Source organism: Hyperolius riggenbachi, chromosome 3 (assembly GCF_040937935.1).
Source record: "Hyperolius riggenbachi isolate aHypRig1 chromosome 3, aHypRig1.pri, whole genome shotgun sequence".
Classification (NCBI taxonomy): Eukaryota; Metazoa; Chordata; class Amphibia; order Anura; family Hyperoliidae; genus Hyperolius; species Hyperolius riggenbachi.
Window position 1 is genome coordinate 125,220,082 of NC_090648.1, and position 25,646 is coordinate 125,245,727.

Here is a 25,646-nt window from a genome sequence, read left to right on the forward strand (position 1 = left end):
TTGCTCTGCAGCTCTGAGCACATTTGGCCACTAAACAAGTATTCTCTCCCACTTTTTTTTATACTTTTTATATACACGTATTAACCTGATTGCTATTATTAATTGCCTTGTTCAATTTTTGGTTTAGTTGGGCTTAAGTAATGGAAATGCAATTGTAATGCCAGCTGCAGAAAAGGAGCAAGATTTGTCATAGTGATGAAATATTAAGTGATTACATTGCAAAAGATATAGGAATCATGTTGATGAAGCGGTGATGGAATGCCCATTATAAGTTCCCATTTAATAAAGAGGCTATGCCACAGTGCTGGACCCCTGCAGAGCAGCACCTGTCCTAAGAAACAAGATCACATTCTGCGCTGGTCATTTCTGATGTATATGCACAGCCTCCAGCTCCTCTAATGCCGACTATTCAACAATATGGCAATTACTGCACAGGGAAGACACGGCACACACATGCAGACTAATGCACAAGTAGCAACATTTAAAGGGAGTCTTATGGCTTTTGTACTGTTGATAAAATCATTCAGGGTACCTGTGTTTTATTGAAGAGATTTTCCACTGCAATGCAGCTTTTTCCCAATCCGTGATTGCTTACTTTTACGTACATCTTTAGAGATCAAACATTAAATTGTGTTAAAGAGGAACTCTAGGGAAATATTGTTTACCTTTGAAATGTGGACATTATCGTGTATTTTATTTCAGAACAAAAGCAGAGTCTTGAGGTGCATACACACAAACAATTTTGATTGGTTAATTTTGCCACCCCCATGTAGTGTGAGGGCGTTTTTGAATACTGTGAACAGATTGTGTAGATAAGCTCTCATACTACATGGAAGTGGTAAAACTAGCCAATCAAAATTGAATGTGTGTACTTACCCTTAAAGGATACCAGAAAAAAACATGGAAAAAGGGGGGGGGGGGGGGGAGCAGGCATATACTGTCACCTGTGCCGATGCCTACCAATCCCTCCGTTCTCCTCTCTGCCCCCAGCATTGTACCTGAAAGCACCCTGGCATCTTCTTCTAAGTTACCAGAGTCAGGGAGACTGCACAGGCACTGGACGGGCTGCCCGTGGCCGGGAGCGCACTGTGCATGATGTCACACACTTGCGCAGGGCACTCCTAGCCAGTACCTGCACAGTCACCTCCACTCTGGTGACTTAGAAGATTCAAGGGTGCTTTCAGGTACAATGCAAGGGAGAAGGGATGGGAGGACTAGGCATTGGCACTGGAGACCATATATGCCTGCTCCCTCCGGTTTCCATATTTTTATCAGCTCTAGCATCCTTTAAGCCTGGTGCACACTTTCAATTATGATTGACCAAACACTGACCCATTTTACCACCTCCTTGTAGTATGAGGGTTTGCACACACAATCTGCTCCTAGTGTTTATTATCGGTTGACCCTCATACTACATGGAACTGGTAACATTTGTCAGTGATTGGCCAATCATAATTGAAAGTGTGTACCAGACTTCAGGCCTAACAGGCAGAAGAGAAGGTTTGGGCAGTCTAACCAGTGCTTGATCTGCCAGAAGGTAATAGTTTAGCTGGTGATGCCAGACCATTGAACACACAGGTCCCCTGCATGGGCAAGGAACTTGGGGAACAGGACCAAAGCAGGGAGGGGAGCTAAAGCCCAACTGCAGTCACAGCCCAACCGCACCCTGACCACAACCTGCTTGCATCCACCTTCATATCGATTGGTCCTCCGAAACACAAGCCAGGATCTGTATAAAGTGTCTGATGAGTAAATGACCGAGAAAATTGTGATTTAAAATCAGTCAGCAGGAGAATCTATTCCCAAGCAACAGCCAATATGATCAGATTTGTCACCTGAACAAATATTACATGTGTGTACAAGCTTTTCTAAAGTAAGAACACTCACATCAGGTTTGATACTTGCCTAAAGAAGAGGCAAGGCTCTGGATACCATAGACTTCAACAGTCACCTTAGTACTCACTCAATATTGCTAACCTGGATAAGGTAGCTGGCCGGTGCACTTTTCCTGACCCTCAAGTGAGGAAGGGTCAAGTGACCTGTAACATGTATGTGTCCAAGCTCTAAATAAATCAAACGGAAGTTTGAAGCCAGTGGAGTGCCTTTTTCTTATCGTTCTGTATACCATAGAGCCTTCTCAGTCCAAGGTCTGGCCTATTGTTCTTTCGCCATTCCCAGCCGAAGTTGTTTGATCCTGCTAGATCGATTGGCTCTTAAATACTTCTTCAGAAATACTCCCGTCATCTGACTAGTTCCGAAGGCGAGTGCACCTGTACTGCACACACAATCCTGGACTCACTAGTCTTCAGGACAACTCAGAGACACAAGTAATTCCAAAGGCTACCTGATGAGTACCGAAGAGCTGTTCGATCTAGCAGGTCAAATAACTTCAACCATGGATGGCATAGGAACGAGAGGATGGGCAGAGGACAGGGAAGTCTCTATGGCATCCTGAGCATTCCCTCTACCTAGATACTTATCAAACCTAAAGGGAGTTGCCTCACCAGATTCCCTTTCAGTCAGGTCTCAAGCTTTTGTAGGGCTGGACAAACTGTGCAGTGTGCAATAAACTATCTATCTAATAGGCTAAGTGCCTCAACCTTCAAGCAAGAAGAAGTAGCGTCCTGCCCCCAGGGCCGGTCCAAGCAAGAAGTAGTGCCCTGCCCCCAGGGGCGGTCTTACACTTGCCACCGAGCTGGAGGGGGTAGCGGGCAGGAAGGGGGTTATTGGGCAAAGCGGCGGGGAGGGAGGTCGGACACCCCCCCTCCCTCACCTGGGTCCCCCATCTGCACTCCCCCTCTAGCTTAAGTTCAGCAGCAGCCGCCGCTATTAGTAAGTGGCAGCGTGCGGGGATGACTCACCTCTTCCGCGTTCCACTGTCGTCACTTTCTGCAATGCCGTCCACTTACAATACAGTGGGCGGCATTGTAGGAAGTGACGACAGTGGAACGCGGAAAAGGTGAGTCATCCCCGCCCGCTGCCTCTTACTAATGGCAGCGGCTGCTGCAGAGCTTAAGCTAGAGGGGGAGCGCAGATGGGGGACCCAGGTCAGAAAGGAGGGGTCCGACCAGGGCCGGATTTGTACTTCTTACCGCCCTACCGCCGACTATTACCAGCCGCCCCAACCGAAACCGTATCCTACCACCTCTCTCCACACACACCCAAAAAACTTTGGGCCGATAGTGTCCACTATTGCGGCTAATGCCGAGGTCTCCATGGCAACGTGAAGTGAATCAATCACGTCACACGGGGGAACTGGTCAATCAAGAGATCTACAGGTGATGGGCGTGGTGGGAGTCGTCCACCACACACACATAGTCAAAAGTGGCTCACAATTGGACATTGGGTGGGGTCAGCAACATGTAAAAGTGAGTCCTGTACCCACTGCTGTCTCCAGGGTAACAGCACTGGCCATCAATAATTTAGAAATGGGTACTGTGAGAGGCTGCCTTCTGTATTCTGTACTATTTGCTGGTGCTGCCCCTGGTCCTTTCATCCCCCACCCCAAGTGTGTGAGACCCGGCATTCTGTAATTGCCTGCAGCTGCTGCTATGTCATTGGACAAGGCCTGGCTTTTTGCTAGTCACACACTGTTCACAAACGTTTGGTTAACGGACTGCAGCTGCCTGTGGCACAGCACAGGCAGATGCCAGCTGGTACTAATAGTGCAGTTATCCTGACCACTTTCATTTGTTTGGACACTTGCAAATAATGCCCATTGTCTGCAGGCCCCCCCTTGTTTATCTGGTGCCCTAGGCCATGGCCTATGTGGCCTTGCCAGAAATCCGGCCATGGGTCCGACCCCCCTCCCCGCCCGCTGTGCCCAATACCCCCTTCCTGCCCGCTACCCTCTTATGTGGCGTATGCTACGCCGCGGGTCCGCTAGTGACCATATATTACCCTTACACCCCCACACCCTTTAATAAGAATAATTATTAAAGAGAACCCGAGGTGGGGTTCTAACAACGAAATCCCTATACAGAGGCTGGGTGTGGCTATAGAGCCCAGCCTCTGTTGCTATCCAGATTCCCCCTAATCGCCCCCTGCGCTCTGCGAGACCCCATAAATCACAGCCGCGCTGCCGACACGCAGCGTGTCACAGCGGGCTGTGTTTAGCTCTGTAATGTCAGTCTCGCCGCTCCACCGCCTCCTGCATCGCTTCGGTCCCCGCCCGTGTCCCTCCCCGCTGATTGGAGGGAAGGGACGCGGGCGGGGACCGGAGCGATGCAGGAGGCAGGGGGAGCGCAGAGACTGACATTACAAAGGTAAACACAGCCCGCACAGCATGGCTGTGATTTATGGGGTCTCGCAGAGCGCAGGAGGGGGCTTAAGGGGAATCTGGATAGCAACAGAGGCTGGGCTCTATAGGCAGACCCAGCCTCTGTATGGGGATTTCGTTGTTAGAACTCCACCTCGGGTTCTCTTTAAGTAGTTATTAAAATATCATTACAGTTGTGCTCATCTGTTAAGATTTCTTACCCATTTTTCATTGAATATAAAGAACACAAAAACGTTTCTTTCACTCGTGGTTAGTGGTTGGCTGAAGCCATTTATTGTCAAACTGTTTACTTTTTTTAAATCATAATCACTACACAAACTACCCAAATGACTGATTTAATACCGTGTACTGCCCCCTTTAAAGGGACTCCGAGCAGTGCAGAAACTATGGAAAGATGCATATCATTTTAAAGCTCTCTTTCTCCTCTTTCCAATGATATATAAACCGACGTCCTACGCCTTTTAGTTTTCGCTATTTTCGCGATTGAAATTGCCGTGGTCACGATTTCAATCGCGAAACTAGAGAAAACTAAAAGGCGTAGGGCGACGATATAGGTGTCGCCAGAAAGAGGAGAAAGAGAGCTTTAAAATGATATCCATCTTTCCATAGTTACATTGTATTACACAGGGCGACTTTTTCTGCTGAATGGAGCTGCTGACACTGGGGAAAGTGTCGCCCTGTGTAATACAAGTAACTATCCATCTTTCCATAGTTACTTGTATTACACAGGGCGACACTTTCCCCAGTGTCAGCAGCTCCATTCAGCAGAAAAAGTCGCCCTGTGTAATACAATGTAACTATGGAAAGATGGATATCATTTTAAAGCTCTCTTTCTCCTCTTTCTGGCGACACCTATATCGTCGCCCTACGCCTTTTAGTTTTCTCTATTTTCGCAATTGAAATCGTGACCACGGCAATTTCAATCGCGAAAATAGCGAAAACTAAAAGGCGTAGGACGTCGGTTTATATATCATTGGAAAGAGGAGAAAGAGAGCTTTAAAATGATATGCATCTTTCCATAGTTTCTGCACTGCTCGGAGTCCCTTTAACATCAATAACAGCTTTATGTTTTTTGGTAGTTAAGGATGATGCGCTTTACCTTTTTCGATAGTAAAGCTGCCCATTCTTCCTGGCAAAAAGCCTCCTGTACATTCTTGGACTGTCTTGCATGAACTGCATGTTTAACAATAAATGGCTTTAGCCAACAGTGAACCATGAGTGAAAAAAAATTGTGTCATTCATATTCTATGAAAAATGGTTAAGAAACCATAAATTCTACTAGGGCATGTAAACCTATGAGCAGAACTGCAGATGCACTGGCAGAGGTCCTGCTAAACAGCATTTTGAAGCAGTGGAGTTCTGTTTTGTGAAATACAGATTGTGTCTTAGGCCAGGTACCCACTATGGACACACTGCATAATCGTGGAATTTCCCAGATCTATTGCAATTTGGCTACTGCAGCCACTGATGCGATAGCTCAGGGATCACCCCTATTGGGATCCACTGGCAAAGCATTTGCCGATTGGCAAGCTCTGCCAAAGCGCGGCTAGTGAGTCCCGGCTCTCGAGTTGGTGTGGCTCCTGCTCCATATGAGCCCTCCTTTTCAATCCAGAGTTCAACTTTAAAAGGTGGAATACAAGCCATAATAGATCCCATTTAAAGTATTCAGTGCAGAGCTGTGAAGATTGTGGAGCAAGCAGAGGGAGGTGAATGGATGTGAATGATGAGGAAGGATGATAATACATATAGTTACCTCTACATTTACCAGCTATTAGCTGAAACTTTCTATTGTACCCATAACAGCAGCGTTGATTAGAAGTGCTGGGAACAGACAGTTACAAGAAGTGAATAGACCGCTAGGCTCAACGGGGAAAATCTGCAATAATGCCAGTAAATTACACTCTGCAGGTTTAGCACTGTGGAGCTTGTCAAGAAGTCTTGAATTAAGGCAGTTGCTGAAGGAAATGTATCACTGCACACTTTCCTATATACCTTACTTTGTAGTTGAGTTACACAGCAGAGACCAGATACATTTATTAGATATACTAATGTTTTGGCAATACTGCCCACTTGACCTCACCCACTGCTCGATGCTTAGCCAATCAGTAGGCAGAAACATGGTCACATGAAGGGGGTGTACAGTTTGTTTTTCTCCAGAAAGTTTCAGGTCCAGTTCCACTACTGAAGTGTGGAAAATGTCAATCTTTTTATTTCTGCCACTGAGCATTGGGTGTTCTGTGCAAGGATACATTTCCAGTCAGCAAAATTACTGGACATTTGGTGCCCTAAAATGAGCAAATCATGTGAATGCATTAAAAACACACAATCTTAATTAAAAGTATTCTAAAAATGAGTGTAGAGCTATGATTGATTTTGGTTACTTGTAAGGCTGTAGACACTGAGCGCTTTCCGAGTGCTTTTATGACCATCAGCACTTTCTGCACATTTTTTAAAAACGCTCCCATTGATTTGCACAATTGCAATTTACTTTGAAAAATCGCAACTGCGGCAACTTTACCACGATTTTAATGCAAGTCAATGGGAGTTTTTTTCTTTAAAAGGCTCAGAAAGTGCTCATAGTGTGTCTACAGCCTAAGAGTGCCCGGTTGTAATCCTAATCTCACTAGCCCAGAGAGCTCCGGATGTGTGACTATATATTAGAAGGTAAGAATTTGCTGCGTACTTCACTTGGTCTATATAAAGATGAAAATAAACTGGACATAGGGTAATACTGTACAGCGAAGATCAATCACTCCAGGTGCAGGTGTAACACGCGTGGCAAACTCTGTGCTCTCACTTCACACCCCACTACCAAATCACCTCACCAGATGTCAGCCACCTCAGATAACAGGGCAATGTTGCTAGAAAGCTTCACAATCTTTAATCCCCAAATATTAATCCACACGGTCTTTAAAACCAGCTCAGCAGAAGGTTAGTTGCTGCTGGAGATGAAGTGATGCAGCCAGTCCATATATGTTAAAAGGGAACCCCACTTTCATAAAAAAACAAACAAAAAAAAAAAAACACAACATGACATTTCAGTGCCACACAAAACATTTTGTAAATTATTATTAAAAATACCCCTTTCATTTCAGTCCACAGCTACTCTAACTTTCTAATACTGGTAAAAAAAAAATAGTAGTAGCTTGTAAGTGTAGCTTGTAAGAAACATAGCCAAGGCATACTGTGTGGTACATAGAAGACTTCTTCGTATATTTGTGGAGCAGACAACACAGTGGCTTCCAGCAGAAGGGAGGTAACTGGGAACAATGCATTCAGAGGTCGCTGTCATTAAGGGCCCTTTTCCACTGCATGTGTTCCAGATTATTAGAATGGATGCGTATGGCTGATTGCATCGCTGCTGCCCAAATACAGCAGAGTTCCCGTTATCTGGAATTCAGGCAACCGGAAGTCTCATCTAACCAGCATGCCTGAGGGATAACGGGGACCTCTTTTGGGGTGCTTTTTGGGGGTGCTGGCAGGCAAGAATACTTACCGAGCCTCCAGCGATGTGTAGCAGCCTTCCTGGACCTCTTCTCGGGCTCCTTGCAGCTTCCGGTAAAGGAAAACCACTACTGCACGTGCGCGAGGCGCACACAGGATTGTTATGATCCTGGAGACCCGGTGGAACAAAGGGATGGAGGAAGACAAGGGAAGACTCTTCAGGATCCAGAGGCTTCCACCTCCCGAGGTAAGCGCCCCATGGGGCACTTTTTTCCTTACAGATACTCTTTAAAGTGTACATTAGATGTCCGAATAAAAAAAGATTTTATACTCACTGGGGGCTTCCTCGCTGTCGAGTGCCTCCGTTCGCGTGGTATTCACGTGGTATCGATCCCGGTAATCCTGCTCAGTTGCGCCAGTTGGCTCTTCTGTGCATTAGTGGAGGGGCATCTGTGCTCATGGAGCTGGAGGAAGCCCCCGGTGAGTATAGAATCTTTTTATTCAGACAGCTCAGGTTTACTTTAAAGCCTATGTGAAGCCTGTGTGCATAATTTCTATTTATTTAGGAAATAGTTTCTATTATTAACACTGAAATAATCATTAGCGATTGCCTCTTTCCTCTATGACTATAATGCTCACCCTATGTCATATAGAATGACTCTGTTTTTCAGGATGCTGGGTAACTCTCCAGGAAGAATAAATAGACACCTAGTGATCTGGTATCCAGTGTTATATAAAATCAGGCATCCACTGGATTGTGCACTGAAAAAGGGCGTTTGGTAATTTCGGCACCTGGTGAAGCAGCTAGTAGAATATCAGTAAAATTGCCGATATTCTATTGTTGTGTGCTAGCTAATGTCAAAAGTAAAATATCGGTAAATTTTACCCATATTCTATCACTTTAACCTAACTTTCCTCTCACACTAACCCTCCCTCTATCTACTCCTAACACTAACCTACGGCTACTTACCTCGAACAATAACCAACAGACTACTTGCTCATAACACGAACCCCCCTGCCTGGCCTTACAGTACTTATGATGATGTGCAACCTATTACTTGGCTCTGCCGCCACCATTCCTCCACTGCCATTTATCATTATCCTGCATCCCTCCCGCCACAATTCATCTTCTTTGGGGTTTGGCTACATCCAGCCCCAAAATTACTCTGGAGCTCCTATAAAAGGGCAACAATTCGAAAAACTATAAATACAGTGTCTCACAAAAGCAGTTACGTACACCGCTCAGATTTTTTAAAAATATTTTATATGATTTTATGGGACAACACTTTGATGCAATGTAAAGTAGTGAGTGTACAGATAGTATATTCATGCAAATTTGCTGTGCCATCAAAATAACACACACATAGCCTTTAATGTCCAAATTTTCTGGCAACAACATGAGTATAGCCCTATATCAGAAATGTCAACATTCTGCCCAATTAGACATTTTCCCTCCCCAGGGTCATGTTACTTGTAAGCGTTACAAGGTTTCAGGTGTAAATGGGGAGAAGGTGTGTTAGCCACTTCACCACTAAAGGTTTTTTTCCCCTTAAAGTGAACCAGAGACAAAGCACCCTCATGTATATTACCATATATATCAGTGGGAACATTAAAGAAAACACCTACCTTGCTCTCGGTTTAATTATTCACTGTTCAGCTTGCTTCTTACCAGTCCTGATAAAATCCGTGACTGAGCATTCAGTCTGGCTTTGCTCAGGAATCATTATAGCTGAGTCTGCCTTCTCTGATGTCTTTTCAAGCCCAAGCCTGCCCCCTTCTGGCTGTGCTATAATGACTCAGCTATAAAGATTCCTGAGCAAAGATAGACAATGCTCAGTCGGGGATTTTATCAGGGCTGATAAGAAGCAAGCTGAACAGTGAAGGATGAAACAGAAAGCAGGGGAGGCGTTTTCTCTAATGTTCCCACTGATATATATGGTAAAATACATGAGGGTGCTTCCTCTGGTTCACTTTAAGGACTAGAGCAATTTTCAACCTTTCTGCGCTCCTCCCATTCATTTGCCAAAAACGTAATCACTACTTATTACGACAAAATGATCTATATCTAGGTTTTTTCACCACCAATTAGGCTTTCTTTGGGTGGTACTTTTTGCTAAGAATTATTTTATTTTATATGCATTTTAAACAAAATGAGGAAGAAAAAAAAAGTAAAAAAAAAATAAATTATTGTTTTCGGCCATTATAATTTCAAAATAAAACGTTCTAAAGTGGATAAAACCCACACATATTATTTGCCCATTTGTCCCAGTTATTGAAAAAGTTTAAATCCTGTCCCTAGTACAATGTATGGCGACAATATTTTATTTGGAAATAAAGGTGTATTTTTTCATTTTTGTGTCCATCACTAATTACAAGCCCATATACCGTATGCAAAAAGAACAGTAATATACCCTCTCGACATAAATGTTAAAATAACTTTAGTCCCTAAGGTAACTATTTATGTATTTTTTTTAACAGTATTTTTTTTAGTATGCAAATGTATCCTTTGTGTAACTATGGGAGAGTGGGGGATGTAAGGGATTAATTTTAATAATAGATTTGTGTTTTTTAATAAATAATTGTGTGTAGGTGTAATTTTACTATTTGGCTGATTGTGAATCAAACAATATGAACAAATGACATGGTAAATATGAATCATTTCTTGATCACTCTTCTATCTAAAGAGAACCTGTACCGAAAAAGGGCTCCTGGGGGGTACTTACCTCGGTAGGGGGAAGCCTCTGGATCCAATTGAAGCTCCCCCCCCCCCCCCCCCGTCCTCCTCAGTCCCACTGTGGTCTCTCTAGGCCCCTACGAAGCCACAGCTGACAAACTGTCAGGATGTAGCACCTGCAATATTTACCTTCCCTGACTCCAGCACAGGCGCGGCTCTCGACTCAGATCAGGGGGAAATAGCCAATCCCAATTGGGTCCACTCTACTGCACAGGTGACTTGCGCCTGTGCAGTAGAGCGGACTCCACTGAGATCGGCTAGTTCCACCTGATCCGAGCCGAGAGCCGCTCCTGCGCCGAAGCCGGGGAAGGCGATTGTTTACATGACCTCCGTTCGGAGCAGCCTAGAGAGACCACCGTGGGATGGAAGAGGACGAGGAAGCCTCAACCGGATCCAGAGGCTTCCCACTCCCGAAGTACCCCCTGGGCCCTTTTTTTAGTTCAGGTTCTCTTTAACTTCTCATTTTGCAGTGTATTGATTTATTTTTTCCCCCTTTTTGCTCAAGTTCCTCGTTAGGGATATTCTCACTTTCGTTTCCAGTGGTTAATACATTTATGGCTGTGTGTTGAGTTATTTTGATGGGACAGCAAATGTATACTGTTATATCAGCTGTACACCGACTGCACTGTAATCGAAGTGTCATATCTTCAGTGTTGTCCCATGAAAAGGTAGAAGAAAAATTAAGTTCATGGAAAAAACAAAACTGCCTATACTGGAGCTTTATGTGTGGGAATAGGATTAATGTGATAAGTGTCCAAGATCTGCCTACAAGTAATGAAGCCCGGCCATTAGGGGCCCACGTTATACCTGATGCAGCATTCTTGTCGTTCAGTAGCTGTGTTTGGCTGTTAGGAAAGATCTTCAGCTCTATGCTGTCTGGAGACTGGGCACTGCTGTGTGAATGTGAGCTCCGCAGGGCATTCAGATACTGCAGCCGAGAGACCTGGATAAAGTACAAAGACAAATCACAAAACAGAACAACCCGTCATGAAAGGAGCGGAAGGTGTCTCATGGAGCCTGAATGATTTCAAGACCTTAATAAGAGCTGCAATCATAAGCATGAAAGAATCAGCTACTCTTCCACCAAATACAACATCTCAGTCCAGCAGGGCTGTGGAGCTCCTGCCTAAAACCTTTGGATTTGCAACTCCTTAATTCACAGGCCTCCTTGAGTGTTATATACATGTTAGTGTTTAGAAGAACTAAGAAATTCAAAAGTGTTCTACTTCATGAACCTCATTTTTCCTGATTCACTCCCATCAATTAGTTTGAGCTGTGCCAAAAAGTGAGAGGACCTCATCCCTTGAGGACTGGTGTTCTACATCCAATTTATGGTATGACAAGTTTCTTAGGCGTGGTGTGACAGACCATGAAACGAGCAGATCTCGCATAAATACGTACCAGTGCTTCAATATTAACCCATTAGCAACCACATATAGCAAAGCTATATGCGGCTGCAGGCTTCTTTTTTTTACCGCTGGGAAAGTATGCTTTCCCCAGCCTGGCAGGGTGTGCAGAGCGGTGCAGGGAACTTTCATATTTAACTGTCCCAAAGGCTGGATTGCGTCTCCACTGCGCCGGCGACGCAACACCGACATCCTCTTTAGAGTTCTGATCATATGATAAGCCATGTGATTGTAACCCAGGGGACGGTGTCAGCAGTGCAGCGCCGCCCGGTGGTAGAAGAGGGGTGATGGAAGAGTCTCACTTTCTATAGGCCAGTATTATAGATGTAATCTAATCTGTGCTTTGTAATAACTCATTGCCACTTCAGCACATATAATGCTGGGAACACACGGGTCGATTCTGGCGCTCGATTCTGCGCCCGATCGTTTTGCCCGTTCGATTTTCTTATCTGCCGCTCATTTTTCAATTCACTTCATTGAGAAATCGACCGGCGAGGCGATCAAACGGTAATCGGACATGTCGGAAATTATCTATCGAGCCATCTTAATGGCTCAAAATCGAGCGGTGTATTCCCAAGTGCTGGTTCACACAGACTTCAGCAGGATGGCTGGCGGCGGCTTGCTTAGCTGATGCTAAACGTTTTTCCTCTACTCCGCATAGAAGCGCTCGGCATATGTTTGGAGGTGCCGAACACAGCAGACACTGGACACTCCATTTAGAGTCCAAGACATAAGGACGAGATCTAACGCCGCATTTACGAGGATGCCAAAAGCTATTACTTTCATTTAAAAACTCCCTTTCAATAATTTGAATCGAGCGGTAGTAGTTCCCTTTCAAACAACGTTTTTGTCACCTACCCGAAAACGCACGTTTACTGCCTGTCTAAACAAACCCTAGGCCTGCAATCTGTCTCAGCAATGGGATGGAGATGCAACAAGTACTCTTTACATGGGGTGAGGATGCAGGAAACACACTTTTTCTTAAAGTGTAACTCCGTTCAGAAACCTCTCTTTTCATATATGTACACTATATGATGAAAGTGCATTTCACTGGCAGTAACCATCATATGCGACTTGAACTGTGTATTTTAGAAGAGCAATACAGGAGCCGTTTTGGTGAGCAGTTCTGTGTGGCACCATTCACTGTAACTACCAAGCTATGAAAGTGTCAAACTCAAAGCCTGTGGGCTGAACGCTGCATTTTATATGGCTTTCAAGAGCTTCAAATGTGCACCATCATGAGCAGTGAAAGAACGACAGCACACTGCCTTCCCATCACACCAGTGACAGAGTTTCTGGTTAAAACACTGTCAGTTTGAGCTGGGTTGCAGCAACAACCCATGGGATTGGCCAGAAAAATTACCAAGGGGCCCTGTCCTGCTGTGATCCAAACTCCACTGGTAACACACACACACACACACACACACACACACACACACACACACACACACTTTTTGGTTCTTCCCAGCAGCTGCACGCTCTGTGCATCCATACCTCCAGCTTTCGATCATGTGTCATGCATTTGACGGTAAAGGTAAGTAGCACAGAGCATGTGGCTGTCAGGAAGATCATAGGAGACCCAAAGCAGCACTGGAGCAGAAAAAAAATATTGAAAGCTGCTAAACTGGGCTACTCTGCAGAAGAGGAGGAGCTGGCCCCCTACGGTCCCTATAGTTGCACCGCTTCATTTTACCTGCGACTTACGCAGTTTTACATTTTGGGCCCCTTAAGGGACAGAGTTTGACATCCCTGCTGTATGGGTTCCTGTTGTCCAATAAGGACAGAGCAAAAAAAATATAAAAAAAAAAAAAAACAAACAAAAAAAACAAACGAGAAAATCTATTTTTACCCTTTGCAGTCTATGTCCCCACTGAGTATATCCTCCTTACCTCCTGGGTCACCGGGAACACAAAAAAGTGGGATAATCTCCCCAAACAGAAACACAAATGAAAAACTGTATTGGGCACTGTGGCTCTTCTCCACTCTATCCAAATACAAAAATATTCAGTACTGGCTGGATTTACACCCAGGGTGGACCTGAAACTATCCGAAGGTTCCTTTCTGGAAAAGTAAAACCACTTCTAAAACATCACAACTATACACTTGACAAAAAATGTGAGGCAGAGGCACAATAACACACCTTGACTATCTGCAGGTCGGACATGGCTCTAACAGAGTAGTCTGGACAATATAAGCCAGAGTCTGGGGAATCGCTCTGCTCACGGCCACTGCATGGAGAACTATGACCTAGGAAGAAGACAGGAGGTTAGGATTTATATCCATTACTATACCAGACAACTGAATAAAGGAGGAATATAGTGAGGAGCAGTGAAGTTATGCTTTCCTTAATTTACAGAGTTGCTTCCAGGCAGGAGAACACAAATAATCCTAGAAACCTGCTCTGGATTTATTAGTCACTCAGTGGATGCAGGTGTGGAAAATGAGCAGTAGTTGTTCCTGTACTGTACAGCCAATTACCTATGCAGGAACAGGAACATACCTGGGTGACTGTCCAACAAGGAAGGTATCTGGGTGACTGAAAAAAAAATAATGCGCTAATATAGGTTTACAGTAAAATATAGCAAGAGCACAATTTCACTTTAATTATCCAGATGTGTATAGCAGGCCAAAAAGAGAGATGGGGGATTATTTTCCAAAAGAGGGACAGTTGTAAGGTATTTTATTTAGAGGCAAGGGATGGAGCCTGGCCTGGTTTGTATCAGATTAGTGGCTGTGTAGCATCACTCTGCTGTGAAATGCCTCATTGCAGAGCTGCTGCTCTATTCTGTATCCATCAACAAGCATTGGATTGAGCATTGGAACGGATATCAAAAGGTGGCAGAGTGGTATAATGCATGGTCACCTGCCATTTATGACCTGGACAAGCTCTACTTCCACTTGCTACTTCACTGATCCCCATTAAATAACTCCTGCAAAGAGTAACACCCCCTCCCGCACCCACACATACAAAACAAACATTTGGAATAGTCACAAAACCCAGCAAAGCCCTTTTACAGTACATGCCCCCTTTGTACAGCTCTCACTTAATTGGCAAGGACTTAAAGCAGCAACTCCATAGTAGGTAAATGCTCCATTCTCAAACTTTAGACTTTCTTTCCCAATCTCCACTTGGACTCTGCCCTGGAAAACCAAGAACAGAGCAATTTACCACGATAAAAAACAAAGCTTATAGGAATACATATTGTACTTGTCCTCACCTGCAGGATGAGAATGAAGTAATCCACAGGCTGGCTGCGCATGTACAAATAGTGCTCAGCGGCAAGCCGGTCACTATCATCAAACTTCACTTCCTGAGTCACTCCCGGGATTTTGAGCAAGTGCAAGAGGGCCTTCTCTGAGATTCGAGTGGTACTGAAGAGCTCCACCTCTACCAAGCAAACACAGGAGAAGATGAGCACTAAAAGCAGTAAGGCCTACAGAGCTTAAGTCTGGTTGCTCCACTATACAAGGCTTCCCTCATTTGGCTGCCTCTACAGCATACATGTCAAACTCCGGCCTGTGGGCCAAATCTGGCCCTCGGAGCTATTAAATTTAGCCCTCAAGGGGTTTTTCCACTTTGCATTATGTTTGGACCACTCTAGAACCCCAGGGAAGCTAGGGTATATTGGAGGTGATGCCCTAGCCTAGAACACCAGGGAAACCACATGGGGGAGGGAGGGGGGGAAGAACTAAACACTAGGGAACTGTATAGAAGAGGGTGGGGGCCACTAGACACCAGGGCCCATATGCAATTACTGGTACCTTTTTCTCCTGAGTTTCCTCCAGGGTGATATTTTTAAATTTGTCAAAATGCATTTTATGCCATCAGAAAGCAAGAAAATGCTTTTAATCCTGTTTCATTTACTTTTTGGTACTTTAATTGAAAAGTGCTGGAAAGTTATTTTAATTTGAAGATGAAACTCAGGTGAAAAAGTGAATTGCATATGGCCCCAGGAATCTGTGTATGGGAGGGAGAAGCACTAGACACTAGAGAACTGTACAGGGGAGGGAGGAGGACCACTAGACACCAGGCAGGGAACTGTATAGGAGTTGGAGGGGAGTAATTGGACACCAGGGAATTTTATAAGGTGGCCAGTAGACATTGAGGTTGGCCCGCAACTTGGCCCCAGTGTTCAATTTAGGCCCACTTTGTATTTGAGTTTGACACCCCTGCTCTACAGCAAGGGCAGTACTAGCCAATATGTTGCCTGAAGAGAAAGGTATAACAATAACTAAATGTTAGATCTGACAACAACATGGGAAAAAAAAGTAATTTATAGTGCAGTGATGGCGAACCTTGGCACTCCAGCTGTGGTGGAACTACAAGTCCCATGAGGCATTGCAATACCCTGACAGATCTAAGCATAACTCAGGGAGGCAGAGGCATGATGGGATTTGTAGTTTTGCATCACTGTTATAGTGCATTTTGCTCAGGAACAAAATATGTACATTTTATACATGTGCACACACATGCATTTTACAATTTTTCGTGCAAGCGGCTCTTTAAACACATTTATTAACAGAAAGAAGAGGACAAGACTCTGAGGTGACTGAATACACAAAGAAGGTAGGCTAGAAGGGCCAAACTCAGCTACAGCTTCATATTTCTGTGAGACCTGATGCAATCACTGCAGCTACCGGCTTATGTAATTTGTAGTAACCTGGTCCTTGCAACAAAGAAGTAAGGAAATTACCCTGAGACAGAAAGCGTTGAGTGGCCAGTAAGAGCTGTGGTGATATCTTCACTTTCTGTTCTGGGTCATGAGCTTTGAGGAATGACAGGTCCTCCCCACCATGTGACATTGGTATTGTATGCACTTTAGGACGTTTCTTCTTCACAGTTTGCTCTGCAGGAGGAAAATAGGAATGTGAGACTGCATGGAGGAGGTTCTATATACTTTTGCTACTACACATATAATTATCTCAGGTAATTTTCAGGTTAAGAATTCCTTTATTATCAGCAGTCAGTACTCAGATATTTGAAGATGATAAATCTGTCGTTAGTGATGATCGGAATGTGCTAATTTTACTTCTGCAAAATCTTGCAATAATTATACATAATTACGGATTTGAAGTAAAAAAAAAAAAATCTCAAAAAGACCTGGCTGTTTTTAAGAATATCGATTTTAAAATATTGCTTTTTAAACTGTGAGATGAGATTTTGCTGTGGTACACTTTAATATATACCGAGATCCAAGTTCTGCATACACACTTTAAAGCCAACTTGTGACTTTTCACAGGACGAGGCATTTGTCGCTTTTTAACAGTCATAACAGTCTTTTCCATCCATGCAAATGCCACACTCGATCCCATCGTATTGTTGTGTCCTGCTACGCTCGGCAGTCGGCACTTCCATGTCTCCCTGAGGGGGTCAAAACACGACCCAGCATCAGGAACTGATGCCAAAAGCTTCTCTGCTCGTTTGCAGCTAAACACGCAGCTGCCGAAAGCCCTAAAAATGGAGCAAGTCACATACTTACTTTGGTAGATGAAAGCCTCTGGATCCCCCAAAGGAAGCTTCCCACGTCTTCCTCCAGACCGCCAAATCCAGCACTGGGACCCACTGGAAGTTCCTGACCATGCTCCCGTTCATGAATGGGCGCAGGTGGAGGATGCCTTGCAGCTGTGCAGTAGTACAGAGTCGCTGAGGCCCGGTGGAAAAAGCCGAGCTTAATCAGCTCTGTGCTTCTGTGCAGGTGTGAGGCGTCCTGAGGCTGCGTTCCTGGGATGGGAGCACGGATGTGAACTTCTAGACGGTCCAGCGCTGGGTCGGTGGTCTCGAAATCGCAAAATTATGGAAGGCAGTTACGGATAACTGCAGACATTCTGCATTACAATTTTGCATCGTAATTGCAAATTTTTATGCAAAATTGCAATTATGCGAAATTCGAGCTCTTTCGTGCCATTTCTGAAGTTATCACCTCCTGCTTCCTGTGATAAATGTCTAGTCCCATTCTATGGTCCCAGTGGCTGTGCATATTGTACATATTGACATATCTGTACGTCAACAGATATGCGTTGACGTCCGCAATAGCGACTTGCATCCGCGGGAATTCGTGCAAAGATGCGCGTGGCAGCCCACCAACTCAGAGTCGGCAAATACGAAACTAGTTGGCGGTGGGGGACCGGAGGAGCTGTGAGTGACTGCGAGGGCACAGGATGGCTGCAGGGGGCTGGTAGAAGCCCCAGGTGAGTGAAACTCATTTTTTTTTACATGGGATTAAGTTCCCTTTAAAGGGAACCTGAAGTGAGAGGGATATGAGGCAGACATATTTAATTTTAAACAAAACCATTTGCCTGGCTGTCCCGCTGATCCTCTGCCTCTAATACTTGTTGCCACAGCCCCTGAACAAGCATGGAGATCATATATATCGGACTGGATTACCCACATGCTTGTTTCAGGTGTAAGGGCCCGGCACACCAGTGAGCGTTTTGCGAGTCGTTTTTATTATTTTTTTAAAATGCTTCCACCGACTTAAATTGAAATCGTAGCAAAATAGCTGCAATTGCGATTTTTCGAAAAATGGGGATCTATGCAATTGCTGTGATTTTACTGCAAGTCAATAGAAGGGTTTTATTTTTTAAATCGAAAAGGACCCGCAAAACGCTCTCTGGTGTGTCAGGGCCCTAAGATTCAGACACTACTGCAGTCAGAACCTCCAGGCAACTTCTATTGTTTAAAAGGAAATAAAAAACTTCTTTGGGACTAAAGTGCAATATTTTTGTTATTAGACGGAGAATAATGAAGTCTGACCATCCGTGACCATGTACGTTGGCTATACTGGTTGTAAACTCAGCTCTGTGTTAAATAAACCGTGGAGAGTGGCTGAACAGCGCTGCTTGCCTCAGGGGAAATAATAGCAAACATCTTTCTAACCAGTCTGATAAAAATACACACAGTACATTTGAAGGAATCATTACGATAAATGACGATTCTTTGGAAGGTGGACAATTGTCTGCCCTCTCCTGCCTTACAAAATCTGCTGTTTTTTTTAAAACCAGGTGAACTTCCAATGATATTTCTTAGCACGTCGTTTCCCTTTGGTATTACAGGCCTGCGGGGGAACTTCTCCACCCTACTCCAGTTTTGTGTTGTAGAAAGCTCATGCGACACAAATGTTGCACAACAGTCAGATAACTTCCCAGTGAAAAGAAATGCTGGAACCGTTTGCTACACATATGATATGGACCCTGCTTACAACCTGTACAAAGAACAATAGAACCTTTCTCACCAATCCAGTTGCGTCTGCCAACACTGATCTAGTTGCAATTGTGCTGAGAAGCCTGTTAACGTGCTACCAAGATGGCGCTAAATCACAGGCCATATCGGTGAATCTTGAGGTTCTACTCACTTTAGGTTAAAGGATACCCGAAGTGGCATGTGACATGATGATAGACATGTGTATGTACAGTGCCTAGCACACAAATAACTGCTGTGTTCCTTTTTTTCCTTTCTCTGCCTGAAAGATTTAAATGTCAGGTATGTAAATGGCTGAGTCAGTCCTGACTCAGACAGGAAGTGACTACAGTGTGACCCTCACTGATAAGAAATTCCGCTTTTTATCTCTTTCTTGCTCTCAGAAGCCATTTTCTGCTAGGAAAGTGTTTTATAGTTGGAATTTTTTTATCAATGAGGGTAACACTGTAGTCACTTCCTGTCTGAGTCAGTCACTTAAATACCTGATATTTAGCTCTTTCAGACAGAGAAATGGAAAAAAAAAAAAAAAAAAAAAAGAGCATAGCATAGTTATTTGTATGCTGGGCACTGTACATACACATGTCTATCTCATCATGTCACTTCGGGTATCCTTTAAACTTGACCGAGTCGGAAACAAAAGACGTCTCTAAGCAAGAATCTAGTGTGTGTACAGTGGCCCAGACGGAGGCGGAATAGTAAGTAATGTTGCCGGGAATTTCAGTGGCAGCAGGGTGTGCCCTCATTTGGCTCGCCCTGCGCCCAAAAGACTGGGCGGCGAAAAAATTTACGCAGAGATCAAGCATCCACTTCCTCTCACCAGAGAGCAGCCCACCATTGTTCATCGTGTTCTGCACATTGACCCTCTGCCGCCCTCCTCAGTGACAGAACATGTTAGCCTGCAGACTACCAACATGTCTTTACAGCCTCTGCCTTAGACTGTCACCTGAGGGATCACATCCCTACCTCTGCCAGGAGATAGTAATTCAAAGTATGTACCCAACTTTAGTAGAGCACCAAACCTATTCATGTCAAATACAAAAATTACAGTGCCTGTTTCAGAGCAAGCAAAGCATGGTAGATAAATGGAAGTGAAGGCATCCACATTTGCAGGTCTTGTCCTTTCTCTACTCACTCACCCCCTCCCCTGTCTACAACACTGTAAATACAGCACAGCTAAGCTGGATGTGCACAGGGGTTTGCTTGGTAGAGTGATAGCCAATACCAACCCAAATGGCAAAAGTTTAATGTCACAGGCACAGTGATGTTGGATTGACAATTATTTCTTATAAGAACAGACGGTGCAGACCCCTGGATAACTGGCGGGAGCTTCATACAAAAAATATGTTTAATAAACAAACCACCATTACATCACTGCTTTGTTTCCCACTTTGTGAATTTAGTGCTGTCACTGTATCTGCCAAAGGTTTATTCCACTTACTGGAGGGAGAAGTATCCTTTCCCAACTTCTACTCCAGCGAAACACAAAGTATTAAAGCAACAAAAAAAAACAAAAACAAAAAAAACACACTCTCTCCTGTCTCAGTCCCGAACCAAAATAAAACTCATAGCTGGAGAAGTGTCCCAAGTCACCTCTATTTCTTACGTACCTAAAGTACAGTATGTATATTTAAGTGGCGGATACATTTGTAGTACCAAGAAGTAAACCATTTTGTAAATCTTTGGACTCTACAGCTATATATAGCTAAGGTGTGTAGAAATAATGGTTAACTGGATTTTCAGCTGGAAACCATACACACAGGTGTGTTTACATATACACACAAAAACACAATAGTGGCATGCATGACGTGACTCCAAGCTGCACAGAGACCACATAAAAATAATAGCAAAAGTCTCCATGAAAGTGTAAATTTGGACGCTGCTGTTTTTTTTTAAGTTGATACGTTTCTGAGCTGTCATTTTAAAGCTGTACCCACGTCGTGATTTTCCGGACGACTGACAATTTTTTGAGCGCCGAGCGATCGTCTCCAATATTGCGACGTGGGTACAGTCATATGACCATCGCTTAGCATCGCAATAATGACTGTCATGGCGGACTGGATCGCTAAGATCCCCGACGACTCCGTGATCGCTCGAAGTCTCGTTCACTCCCGACATGTAGCGACACGTGACATCATGCATAACTGCCGCCAGGAAGAAGCGTCACTTGACAACTGTAGTCAAGGGGAAGTTGCTGGACCTGTCGGGCGGTGAGTGCTGAGCTTTACTTACGACTTAAACTGGCCATACATTTATCGATTCGTAAGTAGTGACCTTTAATGAGTCAGTAAACTTAAAACAAGCATGCAGCCAAGCTAAAAGTTGTTACAATGATGGCAAATGTGGCGATTTTAGCGCCTGAACACACTGCAAGCAATTAAATAATCAAAGTGCATGCAAGTTGCCCATCACAAGGGCCCTGTGATTGGCATAGTCATTTTCTGAGAACACGGTTCTCCCCCATCACCCAAACCGCCGTGTAACATCACTTCTTCCATCATCCCTTTGCACTAACCTCCCACATATGCGCCTGTACAGCCTCAGCCCTGCAGTGTCGCCCGAGGGATCGATTCCCAATCCCTGACAGACAACATGCCTCATAAGTTTGTACGAGGCTAGAGTCTGTTTTCTTGTCCAGACTCAATGGGGTGATTTTCTGCAAGATCTGCATAGTAAAGCAAGACTGTGGAGTCGGGGCAATTTTGGGTGCCTGGAGCGGCTTCCTCGTCCCCGGCGCTTCCTCTTCCCCGCTCAAATGCCTGTATGAAGAGATCACAGCAGCGCGCCCGGTGCTGCTGCTGTGACGATGCAGGGGGCAGGAAAGAGCGCGGCTCCCTGTAGCGGCGATCTGTATCGTCACAGCAGCAGCGCCGGGCGCGCTGCTGTGATCTCTTCATACAGGCATGAGAGCGGGGAAGAGGAAGCGCCGGGGACGAGGAAGCCGCTTGCCTAAACAAGTAATAGCAGGGGCGGGGTGAGCGGGGAGGGGGTAGCGGGGGCCGCGGACCTCCAGGGAAGACTTGCATACAAGCCGACCCCCCAACTTTTGACCCCCTTTTTGGGGGTCAAAAATTCGGCTTGTATGCGAGTATATACGGTATGCTGTAAGAATAAAGCCTGATGTGTAGCAGTGTCACTAATATAGTTGGTCAATGAGATGGAAATAATTCTGCGTTGATTCTGATTTATTCAAATGTACTCTTTGCTCATGAAATCAAATAATTTGATATGTTGTTAAAATTTGGTCTGGTGACTACAAATTAAATGGTACCTGAGAAGGATGAAACGTTTTGTACATACCTGGGGCTTCTTCCAGCCCCCTTCAGGCTAATCAGTCCCTCGCTGTCCACCTCCACCACCTGGATCTTCTGCTATGAGTCCTGGTAATTCAGCCAGTCAGCGCAGTCCGGCCGCATGCCGCTTCCACAGCCAGGAGCGTTCTGCACCTGCGCAATAGTGCTGCGCAGGTGTAGTACGCTCCCGGCGGCGGAGTGTGTGCATGCACACTACGCCAGACTGGCTCAAGTACCTGGACTCATAGCAGAAGATCCAGGTGGCAGAGGAGGACAGCGAGGGACTGATTAGCCTGAAGGGGGTTGGAGGAAGCCCCAGGTATGTATACAACTTTAATTTCATCTGTCTCAGGTTTACTTTGTTACACAGTAGTACTATACTCTACATATGCACTCTCCACAGAGCTGCAGGGAATCCACTGAGAATGTTGTGCACATTGAACACAGAGGTGTTGTCTATCACCCATAAACCTGGTTCAGATTTTGCATGAAGAATGTGTAATAGAGGAAGAATCTCCTCATTCCCCTGCAGAGTACCTGCACATCACTCTTACATGTACCCACAGTTACATTGCCTAGGGCCTGATAGATGTTCTTTGTTCCGGCCTGTACCTTTTACAAGTACTCTTACCAAGGACTAGTTTTAGTCTATGACTAAAGGGAATAAATATGGCAGTCTCCATATCCTTCTCACTTCAGTTGTCTTTTAAAATTCCTAAGCGTTGGCAGTTAAGAGACGAATTTCATGTTACATACTTTCAATCAACAAGATTGTAATATGCAAATTAGAGGAGTCGGAGTCGAGGAGTCGGTGGAATCCTAAACTGAGGAGTCGGAGGATTTTTGTACCGACTCCACAGGCCTGCAGTAAAGTGTAGCCAAGTTTTCCTAATACCGCCAGCTATGGGAAGACATTCTTAAAGAGCACCCGAGGTGGGTTTGAAGAATATTATCTGCATAAAGAGGCTGGATCTGCCTATACAGCCCAGCCTCTTGCTATCCCAAACCCCCCTAAGGTCCCCCTGCACTCTGCAATCCCTCATAAATCACAGCCACGCTGCTGACAAACAGCTTATCAGAGCTGGCTGTGTTTATCTCTATAGTGTCAGTCTGCTGCTCTCCCCGCCTCCTGCAGAACTCCAGTCCCCGCCTGCATCCTTTCCCTCCCTGCTGATTGGAGGGAAGGGACGGGGGCAGGGGCTGGAGCTATGCAGGAGGCGGGGGAGCAGCTGAGACTGACACTACAAATGTAAACACAGCCTCACAGCATGGCTGTGATTTATGAGGGATTGCAGAGTGCAGGGGGACCTTAGTGGGGTTTGGGATAGCAACAGAGGCTGGGCTGTAGAGGCAGATCCAGCCTCTGTATGCAGATAACATTCTTTAAACACACCTCGGGTTCTCTTTAAGGTGGCCATTCACTTATAGATTTGCAGCAGATCAGATCCAATGCAACTCTATGGGCCAGATTTTACATCCTGTCAGATAGATCAAACTGATCAAAATCGTTGCAAATTTGAAAGAATCGATTTCTGATCGATCAATTGTATAGAATCGATGGATTGCTGAAATCAACCAGTGTATGGGCCCCTTTACTCATCTTATTCTCCTGCACACGACAATGTTTTAGGTCAGCAGCAGAAAGGATCTTATTCATGCAGGTTAGTGAGAAAGAGACTCATCACTTTCCTTTATGCAAAGCACTAGTTCAGTATCCCGTATTTGATGCATATTATAATAAATTTGCATTAACTAAAAATTAATATTGTTTTGTGTATTGCATATCTGTGCTTATTATAACACAATGAAATCACGTAGCCGAATTCTCTAGTTCCATTTCCTGCAGACATGGCAGTGCAGTTTGACTAGAGACACAGATGACCAGACTCCTCCCCAATTCCCCCATGGAAGGTAGTCATGAAGGAGCAGGGAGAGGGCACCAGTTAAGGCATGTACACAGACCATATTTTCACAAACAACGGGTCGTTCTGCCAACAGTAGCACGCGAGTACAGGCTGTAGGCAGACTGATAAGACTGATCAGCTCAGGGTCTGACAACAGCCTGTACTCATGTGCAGCCTTCGTCACAACGACCACCCCGCGGGTGGGTCTGACGACCTGTAGTTTGTAAAAGTCTGGCGTGTGTACGTGCCTAAGGCCTTGTTCACATCTGCTGCGCTGAAAAACATGTTAAAGCGCGTGGTAAAAAACGCATGCGCTTGTGCGCACTTTAGTACACGTTTCTGTGTGTTGCGCTGCGCTTCTTTAAAGCATGTTTTGCTTACTGTAGCAGCAGCAGTTGTCAATAAAACTTTGTTTTTGTTTGTAAATGTATTTTTTTCTCCAATTAGGGGTAAAAAACGCATGCGCTAAAAAAGCACACCCATTCACTTGCATTGATGTGTGCTTTGCAGCTCAGCGCACAGAAATGCATGCAACACTACGTTTTTGTAACGCTGCTCAGCGCAGCGCATAGATGTGAACCAGCTACATTTAGTTACATGGAAAAATTAATACTTTGCTGAACGCACAGGGCAGTGCGCTGTGGAAAGCGCACAGAAACGTCCCTGATGTGAACGAGGCCTTAAGGTAGTGCATGTTGTGCAATAACCATGATCTGCATTACCTAGTAAACACATACCTTACTAGGGTGCCCTGGTATCCCATGCTAATTGTGCAAAGCAGGTTACCTTACTGTCATGATCACCGGTAAAATTGTCTGTGCTCCAAACTTACTTAATATAACAATGAGTAATCTGGGAGGATGAGGCTTTATTTCTTCACCATCTCTCTTTTTCACGTCACTACACTGACATATACACAACTTACTGCAATCCTCGGACTCATCCAAGATCTCCGATTTTATGATTTCCTCTATAACATCCTCCAGTGTGACTAAGCCCATCACCTCGTAGAATGGATCGCCTTCTCCTTCATTATTCACTTTCTGGACAATGGCCATGTGAGACTTGCCTGTGGGAACAGAGATATACACACAGACATGGACAGGATATGAGATACGACTGGAAACTGTGATTCTGAAAACAGCAATGATGGGGAATACAACATGCAAAATACTATGGAAATATTTAGCTTCACTTGACACTGAAACAGAAGTACCAGAAAGATCACTAGCACATACCTTATAGGTTCTAAGGGATGATTATTATTAATGGATTAGTTTTCATGTCAATTACGGCATTTGCCTCTATGAACACTACTTGAAGACCATTCCACGAATCCATTGTATTTTTTTTTTTCACACTCCTTAAAACTTGCAATTATCTTCGGAGCA

At 44.7% G+C, this 25,646-nt stretch overlaps 1 protein-coding gene across 4 annotated transcripts in view; it reads right to left on the minus strand.

Moving 5' to 3' along the window:
* Positions 1–25,646, minus strand: part of LOC137562998 (metal transporter CNNM3-like) — a 30,104-nt gene that overhangs the window by 2,921 nt on the left and 1,537 nt on the right. Inside the window, exons 2-8 of one of the 4 annotated variants that reach the window (XM_068274897.1) lie at positions 25,181–25,324; positions 16,558–16,710; positions 15,082–15,251; positions 14,908–15,004; positions 14,004–14,110; positions 11,265–11,400; positions 533–607 (exon numbers count right to left, since the gene is read on the minus strand). In XM_068274897.1, the coding sequence (XP_068130998.1) occupies positions 540–607; positions 11,265–11,400; positions 14,004–14,110; positions 14,908–15,004; positions 15,082–15,251; positions 16,558–16,710; positions 25,181–25,324 (875 nt within the window). In that variant the 3' untranslated portion in view covers positions 533–539. Of the gene's footprint in view, positions 1–532; positions 608–1,677; positions 1,743–6,032; positions 6,101–11,264; positions 11,401–14,003; positions 14,111–14,907; positions 15,005–15,081; positions 15,252–16,557; positions 16,711–25,180; positions 25,325–25,646 lie in introns of all 4 variants that reach the window. The other 3 variants (XM_068274896.1, XM_068274899.1, XM_068274898.1) reach the window with 3 other exon arrangements.